General features: G+C 40.0%; 2 protein-coding genes across 2 annotated transcripts in view; one reads left to right on the top strand and one right to left on the bottom strand.

Annotated features, from left to right (window-relative positions):
* Positions 1-2,251, bottom strand: part of pccb (propionyl-CoA carboxylase subunit beta) — a 57,289-nt gene extending 55,038 nt beyond the window's left edge. Inside the window, exon 1 of the mRNA XM_060834905.1 lies at positions 1,998-2,251. Within this exon, the coding sequence (XP_060690888.1) occupies positions 1,998-2,219 (222 nt within the window). The 5' untranslated portion in view covers positions 2,220-2,251. The remainder of the gene's footprint in view (positions 1-1,997) is intronic.
* A 1,438-nt stretch (positions 2,252-3,689) lies between these two features.
* LOC132821926 (E3 ubiquitin-protein ligase MSL2-like) lies at positions 3,690-15,714 on the top strand. Its single transcript, XM_060834904.1, has 2 exons — positions 3,690-3,972; positions 11,946-15,714. Exons 1-2 carry the CDS (start codon positions 3,729-3,731, stop codon positions 13,574-13,576), a joined length of 1,875 nt encoding a protein of 624 aa, XP_060690887.1. The 5' UTR covers positions 3,690-3,728; the 3' UTR covers positions 13,577-15,714.
* Positions 15,715-17,643: the final 1,929 nt, after the last annotated feature.

Here is a 17,643-nt window from a genome sequence, read left to right on the forward strand (position 1 = left end):
AGGACCATAAGACAGAATTTATAGCAAAAGGTTACAATGATACAATGATTAGATTAGACTTAGTGTGGAAACAGGCCCTTCGGCCCAACAAGTCCACACCGACCCGCCAAAGCGCAACCCACCCATACCCCTACATTTACCCCTTACCTAACACTGCGGGCAATTTAGCTTGGCCAATTCACCTGACCCGCACATCTTTGGACTGTGGGAGGAAACCGGAGCACCCGGAGGAAACCCACGCAGACACGGGGAGAACGTGCAAACTCCACACAGTCAGTCGCCTGAGTCGGGAATTGAACCCGGGTCTACAGGCGCTGTGAGGCAGCAGTGCTAACCACTGTGCCACCGTGCCGCCCACTAAACGATCCATTGAACGAACACAGATTGTTTAGTCTTTCATCTTTTTAGAAAAGATTTGCTGGTTTTGGTTCATTAATATGTAAATCCCAGAACTTCTTTTAAGTCACATTCCCAAAATAATTAATTTTATAACAAAAGGTGACATCTCAGCTCAGACAATGCATTAGAGGTGCAAGTCAGACCAATCTTGAGAGACTGGTTCTAGTTCCAAAGTGGAATTTACAAATAATAAAAGGATTCACTGCCTGCATTGACTGTTTGCAGGTTCTGCATTTTTTGAGCAAAATAGAATGTATCTGCAAATATAGTACTGCAAACACAAATTCACCCCATAAACTTGTGTGTGCAGGAGAGAAAGACAGAGTGAGATTGTGTGCACCGAGTGTGAATGCATGAGTGAGTATGTGTTTGCATGTGATGGGGCATAAGCCTATGAGAGGGTGTGTGCATGGGTGAGAGAGTGGGAAGTGTATGTGTGCACATATGAGAGAGAGCTTTTGTATGAGAGAGGTTGAGTGAGGGTGTACAGTGCAGTAGGGTCACCTGTAGTGTGACATGAACCCAAGGTCCCAGTTGAGGCCATCCTCATGGGTACCGAACTTGGCTATCAACTTTTGCTTGGCCACTTTGTGTTGTTGCCTGACCCGAAGTCCACCTTAGAGGATAAACAGCTGTAAGAATCACAGCCTTACGATGCATCCATTGGTTTTGGAGTAATTGAACCATAGATTTACCAGAATATTAAATAGACTCCAGACATTCACATACAAATAGCTTACTTAAGATAGGATTATATTCCCCAAATTATAGATTAAAAGATAATTGATTGCAATATTGAAGTTATATAGGGAAACAGAGAGTGGATAGTGAAATTATTTTAATTAGCTGAGGACTTAGTACTGACTCTATGAGATGGACCTTCAGGAGTGAAGTTAGGAAACACATACTTTGCACAGCGCAGCGTAAATTTGTCTTGTGTGAATTAACATACCAAGTATTAGGTGCAAACAGATAAATGCTCCGCCTAATTCAATATGCTCTCAGGCTACCTAGATTTTAAATTTAAACAAAATATGTAAAGTTAATCTGTACAAAATGACTTTTTCTAGTTTGTAAGTAGAATTAAAACTGGTTTGTGCTTTGAGTCTTAAAAACGCAAAAATTGTCTCGAATTCCGGTACGTGGTCATAACAAAACTTCAACGCCAACAACTAACTGATGCGGTTTGAGGTTTTGAACACATATAAAGATGCCCTTCACAGCTGAGTAAACAAGCGTAGGCTATAGCCAGGAGTGAATGAACGCCCAGAAACAAACAATAAATTAATTTAGTTTATCGCCCACCGTTTTGTCCACGACCTATATTTTGTCGTGTCAAACAATAGGATATCACACTTTAAATGAACAAAACTCTGGAATGCTTATGATTGGTCTGATTATTTTAATAAAGTATAGGCAACTATTCATTACAAATCAAGATTCGCGACCATACCGATCAGCCCCTCGTACCAGGACCTTCATCAGGCGTACAGACCGCATGATGGCTAGCGTCACAAACTAAGTAGCAGCTAGAAGTACAGGACAATAAATGGTCTTAGTAGTTTCCAGCACTATCTCCGATGTAATACCAAACATACCCTCTTGTGTTGGGCATCTATCCTGTGCTGACCTCCTCCCAACATCGCCCTTTGAGATCTCTCCTTGATTCGCTCTTGCACGGTCAAGCTACTGACTGAATACCATTGCTTCCGTTGCTCAATGGTTCTAATCGCCCCCAGAGAAGATAAAACGTATCTGCCAGTCCGCAAGCTGCCTGTCAGCAACCGGGAGCAGCACAACATCACCTGCACAGGCGCCATGATACTGAGTACAGTCACAACTCCCAGTGAACCAAACCGCCTCCGAGATCAGCATCGCAGAGGCTGATTGGTAGAGCCCGCGCCCAATGAGCTTCTAAGGGGCTGCGACCGGCCCGGGAGCACTGACCAATCAGGTGAATACAGCCGGTCCCGGTGACGTAAGGCCGGCCGATCAGCCCGGAGCAAGATGAATGTGCGCAGTGCGTCCTTTAAAAGGGCGCAGCGTTGCCCTCTGGGAGTTGTAGTCTGATGAATGTGGGTATACTTTGAACGCGCAATTCGTTGGCACCTGAAGGAAAACTACAAATCCCAATGTGCCTCGGGGGTGGGGCGAGAGAGAGGAAGAAGGGGCCGATGCATTCGCGCGAAGGACCTCAACCTATTCCCTTCCTATTGGTTGAGCGGGGGGAGGTGTGGGGAAGAATTCTCCCTATAAAAGGCCAGTCGCTGAGCACTTGGGACCATGTAATATCCAAAGGCGTAGAGGACGCGGAGGGTGGGGAAAAACAAAAATAATAGGTTTTTTTTAAATCCAAGAGGAAGACGCTCCGAATAAAACGGAGGACAGTTATTTTGTACTTCAAGCTGAATTAAAAGAATGTGGTTAATGACGAGAGCGAGTCTACCTTTTATTTTTTTAAATGGCCTCAAAGACAACTGATCAGGCATTTGGAAAGACGCTTCGCGTTACCTTCGTCTTTCTTCCACGGTCACGTGACTGGGCGCCCGAGCGCTTTCCGTTTTTTTAAAAAAACGAACGCTTCCACCATTTGAAAGAAATTCCTTTTTTTTCCCCCCCGAGTTCGTTTTTTTTTTAAACCCTCTTTCTCAATAACCCGAACCCGCCGCTGCTTTCGGCGTTCCTTTTAACGAATCGGGGTGTGGGGGTTAAAATGTTTAAACGGGGTGGAGGGGTGGGAAAATAATAACCATCTCTCTCCGTGAGAGGGAGGAAGAGGGAGAGCAGCCGGTGGTGAAGGCCCCGTTGTGTCTGTGTCTGTGTGTGAGAGAGAGGGGAGGGGAGGGATTGAGCTCGTTTCGGAGGCTCTTCCCATTTCCCACACCCCCCTCCCCCTCACCCCCCCACCCCGCAAATCGGTCAGAAAGCGGGAAGGGAAAAGGAAGGCGGGGGTGGAGTGTGTGTGTGTGTATACGGGAGAGTCAGAGGGGCAACTGAGGCGAGTTCTCGCGAATGGCGAGAGGTGCGCGGCTGGGCCCCGCTGCGCGCGCGTTAACCAGTAGGTGCCGCCGAGCCCGGAGCCCGCGCAGCGCGGATGGCGACAGGGCTCGCGGACTGTAGGCTCTCCGCCCGCGCCGTCGCCGTCAGTGAGTACCATGGCTCCGCGAGAGGAACCGAGCCCCGGGAGACAACGGCAACAGCAGCAGCAGCACGGCGCCAGTAACAACAAGCACCGGTGCTCGCCGCTGACCACCCGCTCTTAATTTCCAACACACCACCCCCACCCCCCCCCCCCCCCCCAACCCCCCCCCCCCAACCCCAACCTTTAAATGGACGTTGGCACCGCCGCGGACACTGGGCGTCGGAGAAAGAGGAATCGGAAATACCCCCGTCGGCGGCACCACGGCCCGGCCCGCTCCGATCCCTTCGCCATGAATCCGGTCAACGCCACCGGCCTGTACGTGACGACCTGCCGCTACATCATGCAATGCGAGCCGCAGGAGCCCGGCTCCTTCTCCGAGCTCTACAAACTGCTGCCCTACCTGCGGCAGTCCCTCTCCTGCTGTGTCTGCGGTGAGTCTTTTTTTATTATTATTTCCACAAGCAATTTCTTCTCTTTCCCACCCCCCCCCCCCCATGACCTCACTCCACACTTTGTTTTCTTTCCTCTAGACCCTTTCTCCCCCCCCCCTCGCCCCCGTAGAAAACAAAATGAACGCGAAGAGCTCCCTCTCCCATCTCCTCCTCAAAAAAAACATACCCAGAAAATAAAGCCAGCGTGCTCCTTCAGTTGTGTTGCAAACAAAAACACAGGCGTTTGCAAAGCTGCACGGTTATGTAACGAGCACTGTTTTATTTCTAAGCTTGGTTTTCTGTGCCCACCAAGTGAACCCCCCCCCTTCCCCGCCCCCATGCATGTGTAATTCTGTGTGGAGTGTTTGTGCATTGCACCAGAGGCCTGCTCTGCTCACCTACAGAACTGTAGCTGAATTCAGACCTTCGAAGGCCTTTTCTTCGATGCCTGTTCCATCAGTTCAGTTTGAATGTTGAGTGTGTTGCTACGTTTATTCCCCAATGCAACTGGCGTGGTCTGTTTCTCCACCACCCCCAAAACTTGTGCTCAGATAGATTCTTGCATTTGCAGCGAGAGGCCTACATCTTTTTTTTTAAACAGTACTAGAGGAATAAAGAGTGTACCCCAAGCACAGACCTGAGTGTTAAATCTCCCCAGCACCGAAATTTAAGTTAAAGCTCTTGTGTACTTGCACACTGAGGCTTCGAAAGATATGTTTTGTTTTTCATTCCTAGCTGTATATTTGTCTGGCAATGCAGGAGAGGCCTGCACTGGTTGTGTTGTGCCATCCATGTATCCGTATTAATGCCGAAGGCACTTTCCTTTCCATGATTAATTTAATGCTACTTTTTAAGTGACGGGATAAAATTGAGTCATTTTCAGCAGAAAAAAAATAGGCTTGCACTGATTAATTTGTTAGGTTTCCCCGTTTACGTTGTACCAGGGGTCTGTAGTTGTCAAAGCTGTGGAGCTACGTTGAAGTTAAATTTTTCGTGCATAACTCAACCATGTTAAAACCTGCCTTTTCTAAAACCTGAGCGGCTAGAAGGCTTCAGTACGGCTAAAATACAGTACTGATTCATTGTTTTTCGTTGCAACAGGTCTGTGCTTTTTATTATATCGATCACAAACAAAATTTGTAATTTTTCTTCAAGTCTGTAAGTACAAAGATGACAACCTTATTTGAATGTCCTTTTTTTACTCCGAACACCACAGGGTATTTCTAGTTATCTGTTCAGTTTTCTGTAAGGTGCTGTACTCTGGTTTGAAAATAAAAGTAACCACGTGCTCGGGGATATCATTGCAATATTTTTAGACGATTTTAATTTCTGTGATCCACTAGCTTTCCTGTAGAGTAATATTATTAAACTAGATTCAACTTGCAAGTAGTGACATTCCATTCAGAAGAAAAAATATTTTCGCCTTTTCTGAGGAGCTACTGTTGTATAAATTTGAATGGGAATCTTGGTTACATCAAATCCCCGCCAATTACGCCGAGTGCAAACCCCCTCCCCCAATAATCTGGTTATAAATTTGAGAATCTTTTTGAAGAAGTCACTGTCAGATGTTAGGCAAATGTGGATATATTTGGAGCTTGATTAAATTTGCAATTTTTTTGTTTTAGTTGTGATGGGTTAGAGGGGTATGCCTGCAGTAACAGATCGTTTTTGTACTCTGCCCAAAAGTAAACATGCACACGTGTTTGCTGTGAGGCTTCGATCTGGAGCAAGTTCACCCAAAGAACAACTAGCAATGCATTTCTTTCAGTCATACCTCCCCTTATGCCTTTAATCTTTTCATATATTTGAATTCAATCCGAAAATGAATTTTAAACCCCTGTCATGTTTTATCAAGTTTGAATAGTCTTGTGTGGAATGGTTAACATGACTGTTTTAATGGTTTAATTAAAGTCAACTCTTAGTTGCAGTTCATGCATTTACTGATTTTGAAGTGAAGGCTGGACCGAAATTGACTCATTAATATTCGACGGTAGTTTAAATTTTCTGCATTCTCTTTTTTTTTGTGTTGAGGAAGATTGACCCATGGTTTTCTATCCAGGTTGATTTGACATTAAGTGCTATTTCCTCCAAATACTTATGTATTTCAGCCTCAGTAATCCATTCTTCATCTCCTGTTAAATTTCTGCCAGTGACGAGCCCTCTTCCTAAATATTTTGGTTTGCTTGAGAAATTTCCATTGGTTTGTTTATTAGATGATTTATGTAAGAATTGTAGATATAGACTGTGGCTGTTAACTTGCTGCACTTCCAAAGTCTGATTGTGTTAATTGGAGTCTTTAAATGTATAAAATGGGGAATTATGTTTCAGCATGTTTGGGGTAGAGTCCATTCAAAGTAATGAAAATTTAAAGTTTTCGACATATCGTTACCTTTACGTCTCTAATTATGCATTAGGACTCTTTCGATTAAGTCTAAAAACAATTTTGGGAAACATTCCTGAGAAAAACATGCACTGTTTAAGTAGTGTTGGTGGTTAAGTTGTATGTAAGGTATTTGTTATATAGACATAATTCAAATTTGATGTAGTGAAATAACTTTTTATCAGTAGTTTAGTGTCCATGATAGTTGTCCTTATTGGTTGTCATTTGTTTCAGCTAAATATAGAAAGGTGTTACTTGGGGTTGAGTTTGGGGAAAGAATTGTAACATCAAAACTGCTATTACAGTATTTGGGTGATTTGACAATTGGATATAAAACACATGATGTAGATTGAGACATCCCACTAAAGTGCCTTTTACTAAAGGGTGGAGAGATGGCAATTAAGACTAACAAATAAAAACGTACTCTGGACAGTGGGTTAAAGAATGTAAGCTTACTTGAATTTGAATAAAAATATTCCCAATAGTTGGTTTTGTCCCAATTTATCCATGGGTACACCTTAATGCATATTTGTCTTGCTGCTGAATCTTGAGGTCTTTGGTAATGTCTGATCTCTGGACCTGTGCGTGACAAGTATCTGAAATAAAATTTGATAACTGCTTGTAATTTTATTCTGTCGTGGGATGTAGGTGTCACTGCCAAGGCCAGCAGTTGTTGCCCATCCAAATGAATGCCTTGTGAGGCTATTCCAGAGGGCAGTTAAGAGCCAACCACAATGCTGTGGATCTGGAACCGCATAATGGCCAGAATGGGTAAGGGTGAAGGATTTCCTTCCATAAAGTACATTTGTGAAAACCCAACTGGTTCACTACAATCAGTGGTAGTTCTCATGGTCACTGTTACTGAGGCTGACTTTATACTCTAGATTTTTTTGATTGATTTTAAATTCTGCCAATTGCTATCAAGCTTGTCTGCGAGAACATCAGCCTAAACCTACAGGTTTAGGGGCAGCATGGTGGCTCAGTAGTTAGCACTGCTGCCTCCCAGCACCTGGGACCCGGGCTCGATTCCAGCCTCTGGCAATTGACTGTGTGGAGTTTGCACGTTTCCTCCGGTGCTCCAGTTTTCTCCCCCAATCCAGAGATGTGCAGGTTAGGTGAATTGGCAATACTAAACTGCCCATGGTGTTCAGGGATGTGTAGGTTAGCTGCATTAGTCCGGGGGTAACTGTCGAGCATTCAGGGGATAGGGTCTTGGTGGGATACTGTTCGGAGAGTCAGTGTGGACATGCTGGGCTGAAGGGCCTATTTCCACGCTGTAGGGATTCTCTGACTCTATGACCTATGGATTACTGACCTGGTGATATCTCCATCTCTGCAAATGTTGCAGTTTGCTTACTTTTTTATTTTTTTAAAAAAATTATTAGTTTTCTACGTTCACAACTGCTTTTAAATGATTAAATTTAATAAGATTGTACAAGGTTCAGCTTTCGATAATTTAGAAAAATCACAATGCAAAGCTTCACTTCTGATTCTTGCACCACTTGGGAGACAAGCAATATTGGACAGGAAAGATGTTCAGCTGACCACTTTGTTATTTATATTTTCATCTTTCTTTACATTCCCCACCATGGTGGGAGGGAGCCTCAAATGATGGTATGACTATGTGTCGGGAAATTTTATGCCGCTTATTTGGCAAAAGGCTTCAGCTCCAAAGACAAACTGAACTTAGCACCCCAAGGTGGGTAGAAGGACAGCTTAATGTGATGCTCCATTCCTGTGTACTTGTATCCTTTGTGTTTGGTGTGCTAATATCAGGAGAACATGAGTTTTTGCTTAATATGACCAGATAAGAAATGTAATCTCATAAGTACAGTACTTGCTGAAGTCCAGGCTTTTTGAGTATTTAATTTTTATATACGTTCTTGCAGAAAATTCTTACTTTTTCCCATTCTATATTGGGTAAATCATTTTGTAAGAGGTTGTTGATTGGTTAGTTCCTGATATGGTTTACATGTCTGCTTCATTATTTGGGCGCCAAGTTCCAGGCAAAGTGCCAAGAGTCAGGTCATTTAGTATGCATTAGGGAAAATAGCAAGGATAATCTGCAAAATATGTGTGCAATTAGTCCAAATCAGGAATGACAAAAGGAAAATGTAACCAGGTTTACTCCCTGCAGTTATATCAATTTTTCAATGCAATCTTATTATATTTCTCTATATTCTATTAAAATAACCACATGGCAGTGGGGGGAGGGGGAGAGATCAATTGGTTAGATCTACTAAAGAGCTAACATGGGCACAATGTGCCACAGTTTATCAAACTGATTTATCCAATAATACTTTTTTTAATTTGAAGAGCTCTGGGTTGTAATAGTCATGTGAATAAAGTACAGATTGACTTCTTTAAGATTAGGTACAAATTTGAGATTTTAAAAGTTGAAAATAAAGTTAAACCTTCAATACTGTTAGTGTGGTAACAGGATTTCAAATTTTAAGTAGTACTTTGTAATGTTTATCTAATACCAGAGACTAGATAATTTTAATATTACTTTGGGAATCGGATGTGTAGGAGACTTTGTCGAGAAACCTGTTGCAATCTTAACTGTGGTCTGTAACACGTATCTAGTACCAGCTCAATGAGAATGTCTTCTAAGCCATTGAAGAATATTTTTCATATTCAGACCTCCAAGCATGCCTTTGCATGGACTAGTGCTTCATGACTTTACTCCTAAGCAACCTAGTCCTCAGTGTGAGAACATGCTATGGATTCTCCAGCAGAGAAAATAGATCTCCTTATCAACTCTATTAAACCCATTTATCACTTTCAATATATCTAGATAATCCTCATTGTGCTAAGCTCAGTGATGTACAAACCAAGTTTACACAAACTGTCTACCTATTTTAACTCTTCAAGCACCTTAACTCCTTGTGTCATCCTGGTGAATCTGCTGAAACTATTCCAAGGTCAGGGGATTTTTCTCCCCCCTCCGTTTTACTGCCCAAAGCTGAATGCACTAATCATTTCTACCTTTTGAGTTGCAATCTTAGAGTTAAACTGAAACAATTTCAAAACAAAGTTGGATGGTATTCTGGCAGTGTTCATTCTGAGAATTATAGTTGTTAATTGTAGTAAGGTTTATGTTGAATTTATCTTCTACCCCATTGCAATGCTCTTAATGTTTCTTCAGTTTTGTTACTTGGCTATTTATAGGAACTTAGGGAGATATACATTTATGTTGCCAACTTTTACCTATATTGTCAACAACCTCTTATTGCAAAAGAAAATTTTAAATATAATTAAGGTGAACATGTACAATTATGGTGGTTGCTAGCATGTTCTGAAGAAGACCTGTTGCCAGTCTTTTCATTGTAGCTAATACAATGTCTTCAGTGAATAATGTCTTCCGTAGGTATTTCTTTTACTAAAAGCTGTTTTTATTTCAGATGCAGCTAGCTGGATTAGGGTTTGGAAGATATTGCCTGGTGGGGGGTGTAGTGGGGGGATTGATAAATACTCGTAAAAGACCTGAAATAGTTGAGATTTTATCACTAAGTGAACAAGCTAGGTTGAGGTCAATTTGAAGCAGTGATTGATGGTTTACTGATGTTTCCTAAGCTTACATGTAAGTTTGCTGCTTCAAAATAAAATCATTTTATTTAAATTTGCTGTATTTGGCAAAGTATTGATATCAATTGCAGAATGGTTCAACTTTTCAATAGTTTAGAAAAGCATTCCTGCCCCATATCTCTTAATTTGCCTTGTTTTACTGAAATATGCAGTATGCAAACATGGAACAACCAAGTAACATTGTTAGCATTAAATTGATTTGCACTGTGTCATAAAGTTTACCTGTGTCCGCATGAACTGAGAAAGTTCAAGAAAGCCGCTCATCATCACCTCAAGTGCAACTAAGGATGGGCAATAAATAGCTGGCCAGCCAGTAATGTCTACTTCCAGTGGTTGAATTTTAAATTAAGAAATGTCAGTGCAATATGTCAGCTTCTATATATGTTTACATTTTAACTTTGTCTGAATCCTCATAATATATTCAGATGCTAAGTTATCCCTATTATGCTCACCCAGTAGACTGGGTTTTGGCTTATGCTTACCAGGGATATAAGGAATCACTCCTTTCCCTTTTAAGGACCCTTACTATTTAAGTAGAACATAATTTCAAACTTGATATTTAATTATTTCTTTTTTTTGTAATTTGTGTGCTATTTGTTGTGTGTTGCAGTTTGTGCTACATTAGATATTATGTTACACTTAAGTATTTTTTATCATTCTGATGTGTAACTCTTTATTAGATCCATTTTATAAATTCTCTGCAAAACAAATATTGAGAACTTGAAAACTGAAATTTAAATGATTTATAGCCATCTCGGGCATTTTAGAAGCATTAAATAATGGATACTATACTGATATACCAGTTAGCCTCATTTTCTTGCTTAATTGACATGTTCATTTGAACATATTCATGAAAATCACCTGTGACTGAAGCTGTTGAGGCTAAATTTAAAGTGTATGAATACACCGTGCATGTTAATTAAATTATTCTTTTGAGTAAGTGACATTGAAAGGAAGTATACAAGACTGTCTTTAACATGGGCAAAGGGGAAGATTAACTATTCACTTTAAATTCCTTTAATTCGCAAAGGATTAGTTTACACATTCAAATAGCCCATCTGTTCCTCCATTTTTTTTCTAATTTGTAACTAGCCTAATGCTGTGAGTATGGTAGTTTCTCAGGTGATTCCAATAATTGTAGGTGAGAATGTGGTTGGGGTGTTAATTAAATGTTTGTGATTTAGGCTTTTTGGTCATACATTGGTATTAATTTCCTCCCTGTGATTAGAAAGGTGTTCTTCCTTGCAAGAGTTTCTCTCTCGGGGTCTAAAATAGTGTGAAACGCTAATTATTTGACACTGTGAACTACAATATGAGATCTTTACTCCAAATCAGTGATTTCCAAACAAGAGTGGAATGTTAAGTTGAAAGTTAGTTTAGAGCAAACGTCACAAATTCTCAACCTGTTGAAGTGGAAATCTGATTGGCATCAAGTGTGGCTGCAAAACCCATGAAAGCTATTTACAGTAGTTCTGGTACAGGAAACAGTTTCCTGGAGAACAAAACATTCTGTAGTCTGCCCCATCAATCCAACATATATGTAACAAATTACGTAGTAGAATGATCATTGTGCACATAAGAGATTTCAATAACAATGGTCACTATTATGGTGATATTTGAAAATTGTAATCTATGATTTGCAGCAGAGCTGAAAAATACATGAATTACAGAACCTGCAAAAATGATAGCACCAAATAGAGTATTAACCTTGTTTAATGACAAAAAGAAAATGAATACATTTCAGAAAATTATATCTTTTTCTCACACCCTAAGAGAAACTTTATTTATCAAAGTGACAAAAGCGTTACAATGGAAATTACTTCGGAGAAATATGGTATCAACAGTTTACTTAAAAACTTGCAAGTGCTAAATCACTTGGAAATCGATGGGAAACAAAACAGAAGGAAAAGATTAAACTTTATAACAGTTCAATGCTGAAGTTTCAATAGTCTTATCAAAAGTATTTTCCAGGTAAATTTAAAACTTTTTTTTCTCTCTTTTCTAGGAGATTTGCTGAAAGAACCAATTGCTCCTACAAACTCAACTTGCCAGCACTATGTTTGCAAAACTTGCAAAGGTAAAAAGATGATGATGAAGCCCTCCTGTAGTTGGTGCAAAGATTACGAACAGTTTGAAGAAAATAAGCAACTGAGCATTTTGGTGTGCTGCTACAAGAAACTTTGTGAATATATAGCAGAATCCCCAATTTCACAGCATCTAGCTACCGTTATGGATGGTGCGCCTGACATGTTAACCCTGCTGCAAGAGGGACTCGCATTAGAGGAAGAGAGACAAGAGACTTCTGCTTTGACCTGTTCTTTAAATTTGTCAAATTCCCCAACACCATCAACCTCAGAATGCACCAGTGACTTGGAAATGGCAACAACACCACGCATTGTTGAAAATATTCAAGACAGTGAACGAGTTTCAAGTAATGCTGAGCTGACCTGCTCTAGTTTCAATGGATTACCTGGTTGCAATGGACTTTCGGCTGGTGAATTTACTGTAAATATTATTTCTTCGGAAAATTCGGAAAGGCTTAATACATCCTGCACTGAGGAGGACTTCAAAAGTAGGGACATTGCTGATAGTTTGCAGGAAGTGAACAAAGTAGTTTCTTGTAGTAATGTCAATGTAGTGGGGGTCGACATTTGTAGCTATGGTGGAGACATAAAGCCGATTGGTTCTTTGTTATTTACTGGTGGACATGTATTTCAAGACCTAGAAACTGTTGCAAATAATCTGGAAGCTTGTAGCAATTATTCACAATCGTTCTCTGAGACAAGTACACCCAATGGACCTGTAATAGATGCCAAACCCATCTCCCTGCCTCCTAAAAGCAGTATTTTTGTTTCTAGCAATGCTCCTCCTCATGGAATTCCCTGTGTTGCAGCAACACCTAAAATTGTACGAGGAAATCGGAAGCGTTCTCGATCTGAAAGTGACAGCGAAAAAATTCAACCCTTACCTATTTCCAGCATTATACATGGTCCACCATTAGGGGCTGCTGCTCCTGTTCCTGCCAAACGAGAGACCAAGTTGTCCACTGAAACTGTAGTCACAATGCCAAATGGAGGCACACTAAAAGTGGGCAAATCCTTGCTTGCGGCCAGTAAAAGTGTTAAAAAACACACGGAACATGGAGCAAAAAAATCACACTCAAAAGTAAAGCAGGGAACAACCAAAACTAAAACTAAGGAGAAAGTTCATAGCAGTACTGTTATGCCTGGTAGCCCTTCAAAAATAGCATACAAAAAGCCCCAAGAGAAGAAGGGGTGCAAGTGTGGACGTGCTACACAAAACCCAAGTGTTCTTACATGTCGTGGGCAACGTTGCCCTTGTTACTCAAATCGCAAGGCCTGTTTGGACTGCATTTGCCGTGGTTGCCAGAACTCTTACATGGCCAATGGCGAGAAAAAATTGGAGGCTTTTGCTGTGCCGGAAAAGGCCTTGGAGCAGACCAGGCTTACTGTGGGCATCAGCCTAACCAGCATCAGCAATGCAGTGCGGAATGCAAGCACGAGCGCAAGTGTCATCAATGTGACAACGGGGTCACCTATACCAACTTTCCTAGCTGCCAGTCCACATGACGACAAAAGCTTGGATGAAACTATTGACTATAGATATGACTGTTAGATTGGAATTGATCTGGTAGACCTTAGGCTTGTCCCTGTTCATGGGGATGGCTACAACTTTAAGGCAGCTATAGTTCTGTTTTGGGGAAAATAGACTTAGTTGAACTTGCCGTAGTGCTTTAGGTATAGATCACTTGAAGTTAACATTAAATCATCAGGCCTAGCTCCATAAAGGAGGAATAGGATAATTTCTTGAATAAGATGTGATTAATGAACTGTTGCAAGTGATTTATACTGAATGATCTTTGGCAAGAGAAATTTGACCTCATTGTTGCTGCTTATGCATTGTGCATAATCGCAAAAGGTTAAGGTGTAATTTAAAAACAGAAAATGGTGAACTACAGTACGAACAGTTTAAGAAAATTACATGTAGAATATAATGTCACTTTTTATATGCAGATTATTTTTGTGTTCTCTAAATCAAAAGAAACATTGGTTTTGTTTTATTTTGGTAATGTCATTAGATGACCCAAGAATATATTTAAAACAAAATGCCTCATTATTTTCTAATGACTGCATTAGCATGGATCAGTTGCACAAAGAAAAACACTCCCATTACATCTGTGTAGTTACACATTCAACTAGAAATAAGGATGACACTTTATAGATGCACATGATATATATTTTCTTCCCTCAGGTCTGCTTGTTTCATTAGGAGAACCATCTGGTGCTCAATATGTAATTTTGTCATGAATGGTGGTTGCTGGAAGACCCCACCCCACAATGCACATGTACTCAGCTTCAACACCCACTTCTATGTTAATGAAAGTGTATACGGAAGAAGTTTATTGAGTTGGCTAAGTTGTGCACAAGTGTCCGTTAATCTGGCCAGAAATATTTTGTGCAAGCATTTCTGTATAGTATCTGAGGGGTTTATGTAATTAATTTAGAGTGTTTAATAAGCTGATACATGCTGGTTGCACGCTACAGTTTACCACAGTCTGGTGAAAAATTCTTTTCACTCGTGTGTATTATGGCAGTGCCTCTGCATTACTGGCTGTCTGCCATTGGGTAGCATAGCACTTATTTTGTAGTGTGATATTTACAAGTGCACCCATGGCTTCTAGTGCCAGGTAGTTAGTACTGCAGCTGGCAGTTAATTGTCAGCATGTCTGAGCACATTGGCAAATTCAGGTTTCACGTTGCCATAAATCTAGCTGAGTAACAATACAACCAGTATCTCTGTAATTATGCAATTGGGTCCACATGTTCACATAACATTGAAAGGATTAAATACCATAATTTCTACTAAGGCACTTCAAAAATGGGGAGTAATGCATGTGCTCTTCTCTTCCCCCTCATATCCCCATATAAGAAATATCCAGTATTTCAACATTATTTTTTTCTTAATACCGTTACATGTGTCAATGTGGCTGAACTGCTTGTACCACTGTCCACCATTGTAATGATGTATATGAAATTACTCCTCAGCCTCAGTACTGGTTTGGCACATAGCATGCACAACAATGGTTACTCACATAGTGTAAATGTGCAGGAAAACTTTCACATGCAGAAGGAGATCGAATGGCACCTTTTTGTTTTTATAGTGTAGCTGGTGTCATTTCCTGTGAATGTGGTCAAGTAGTGTTTTGAAGCCATAGGAATAATGTGATGTTTTGTGTCCAGTCTGTACTTTAATTTTGTTTTTTTTTTGTTTTTTTCTTTTTTGTTTTGCGAGAAGAATTGAAAACTATTTTTGATAATGAGTAAATGGTGGAAAATGCTTCTTCGGTTTTCTTGTCTTTTTTAGCACCTAAGGCACCTGCATTTTTTTAATATTTTGCCGTTCGTGGTAAATTTAATGTCTTAGCAAAGCTATGTTTCTTTGTATTTGTGAAATGTGATTTCTGTATGCTGACCAAAAAATTCCATTAATTGAGTAGGTGGTTGATCCTAACTCTCGCATGAACTGTGCTTGTTGTTCGAGCATTGAAAACAGAAATACTGATATATAACCACAAGAAAGTCCGTGGAACCGTTTCATGACATTTTTGCAAAGCTGTGAAGCTGTATTAACACTGTTGATTTCCTGTTACTTGTGGTAAAAATTGGTGCAGATTCCATTGAGCAACCTAGAAAAGAAATTCCTTAATTTTTTTTAAAATGCTGGTATACTCACTGCCGAGTTTCCGAAACATGTATGAGAAAGTAATGAATAAATACATTAGTTTTATACTACTCTGGTTTAGCTATATTCAGGGTTCAATTACTTAAATTATTTATTGGCCAAAAGATTCAAAACTTGTTATAGCTTAACTTGTTAGTTTGGTTCTGTTATGAGCTATAACAGAGAATTAAATAATCACTGGACTTGCAGTTTAATACTGGTATTTCTGAATGTCGTCGTTATCTTAAAAACTTAAATTTTGAATCTCATGTTCAGGAGCCTTTATCCAGGTTTACTATCGCTAGCTGCATTATGTGGGTTCCCCCCATTCCCAATTTGCTGCTTGTACTGCAACTGTATTGGGGAATACTTCAGCAAAGTGTGTATTCTTCTAGTGTCTGCTTTACTTTAGTTTCAACCAGCTGCGTTAATTTTGCTCACTTATGCTATTAGATTGAGAAATTCCTCAAAACAGCAGCCTAGCTATCATTAGCTCAATTATCAAGTTGAGACAAAAACAATCTCAAAAATGGAATTCTAGTCTGCTAAATAATGGTAAAGGGGAACATAGTAGGATTTAATATCTTGACTGCTGCCGTGGACAAAGAAAGGCAAGTTCTTTTCCAATTTCTTACATGTGAAAGAATGTAACATTGAGTGACGTCTCCCAATTGGTGACATCCTGCAATTCGTTCACCTGCTTTCACAGATTGCACATGGATGTGAGAAAATGAGATTCTTATCCTTGGGGGATGGGTGGGGGAATCAATTAATTATTATTTTCTTTCTTTTTATTTGCTGAACATTTTGAATGGGATATAATTCCACAAGAGTAATTGTTTCTGACCATGGACTTTCAAAGTCTTTGTAACTGGTGAGTATCAGAGTGGATTCCTTTCTAATAGGACACCCTGTATATTGATAGAGATGGCATTTTCTCCTTTTGTCTTGCACAGAGCATTGAATTTAATGGTGGCTGCCCACCTGCTGACTCAGCTATGATCAACCAACAGAGAACATGTTGACAGTTAATTGCAAGACTTTTTAACCTAGTGTTATACTTCTGTTTACTAATCCATCAGAAGAGATTGAAATTCCCAAATTTCTGAAAGTTCTTTCCATCAGCATAGGCAATAGAATGAACCACATTCTCAGGCTAGAGATTCCAAGGGTTTAATCTTTTAAATGACAAGTAGATACAGCAAAGACCAGTGCACTGATGTTTGGACAGTGCATGGCTGTTCAGTCATATGGATCCTAACGCTATTTCTGAGCCAGAGAGTTGCTTTTCTTCTGATGATGCACCTTGTAGAAATTTTTAGAAGTAATTGAACAACTATGGGATGTGTGACTTTATCTTGGGAGTCTCTTGGAGAGATAATGTAAGTCCACTTCATTCTTTTGATAGCATTGAAGTTTTCCAGAGATTATTGAGAATTAACAACGCTGTTTCTACTCCCACAAGCCTCTTTTTATTCTGTGTTGAACAGGAACAGTAGTGTGCAGACAGTGAAATCCCACAGCTGGGTCCCATTCTAAATTGCTACCTATGGTAAGCAACAAGTTAAACTTTACCACCATTTCTGCCATCCATGAATTTGTGGTTTGATTGGCATCGTAATTTAATTTATATCGGCTTATAATTATAGAATTCATTTTATAAGTGACAGTTGTGAATTTTGTGTAGTTTTGTGTGGCTTAGATTGTTAGTGGAGTACTGAATTGGACCTAAAAGCTTTGAAAGGCGCTGGTTGAAATCGAGGTCATTTTCAATCCAAGCACAATTGATTCAGGTGCACCTTTGCCCTTTTATGAAGTGCTAGAAAAACTTGTACTTTGGAGTGACTTGTAATTGCTTAAAATGAAATTATTATAAAATATGGTCCTTATTTTATGGAACCGTGTGCTTGTAAATTAATCTAGACTTTAAAATTGTAGCAATTGAGATTGCCGCTATGATC

The sequence above is a fragment of the Hemiscyllium ocellatum genome, chromosome 13 (assembly GCF_020745735.1).
Source record: "Hemiscyllium ocellatum isolate sHemOce1 chromosome 13, sHemOce1.pat.X.cur, whole genome shotgun sequence".
Taxonomy (NCBI): domain Eukaryota; kingdom Metazoa; phylum Chordata; class Chondrichthyes; order Orectolobiformes; family Hemiscylliidae; genus Hemiscyllium; species Hemiscyllium ocellatum.

What these genes read in the sequence shown, in the direction of transcription:
- LOC132821926 (XM_060834904.1), top strand. Translation starts at nt 3,729, where the DNA reads ATGGACGTTGGCACCGCCGCGGACACTGGGCGTCGGAGAAAGAGGAAT. An exon ending in CCTCTCCTGCTGTGTCTGCG is followed by an intron (nt 3,973 to 11,945) that starts GTGAGTCTTTTT and finishes TCTCTTTTCTAG; the next exon opens with GAGATTTGCTGAAAGAACCA.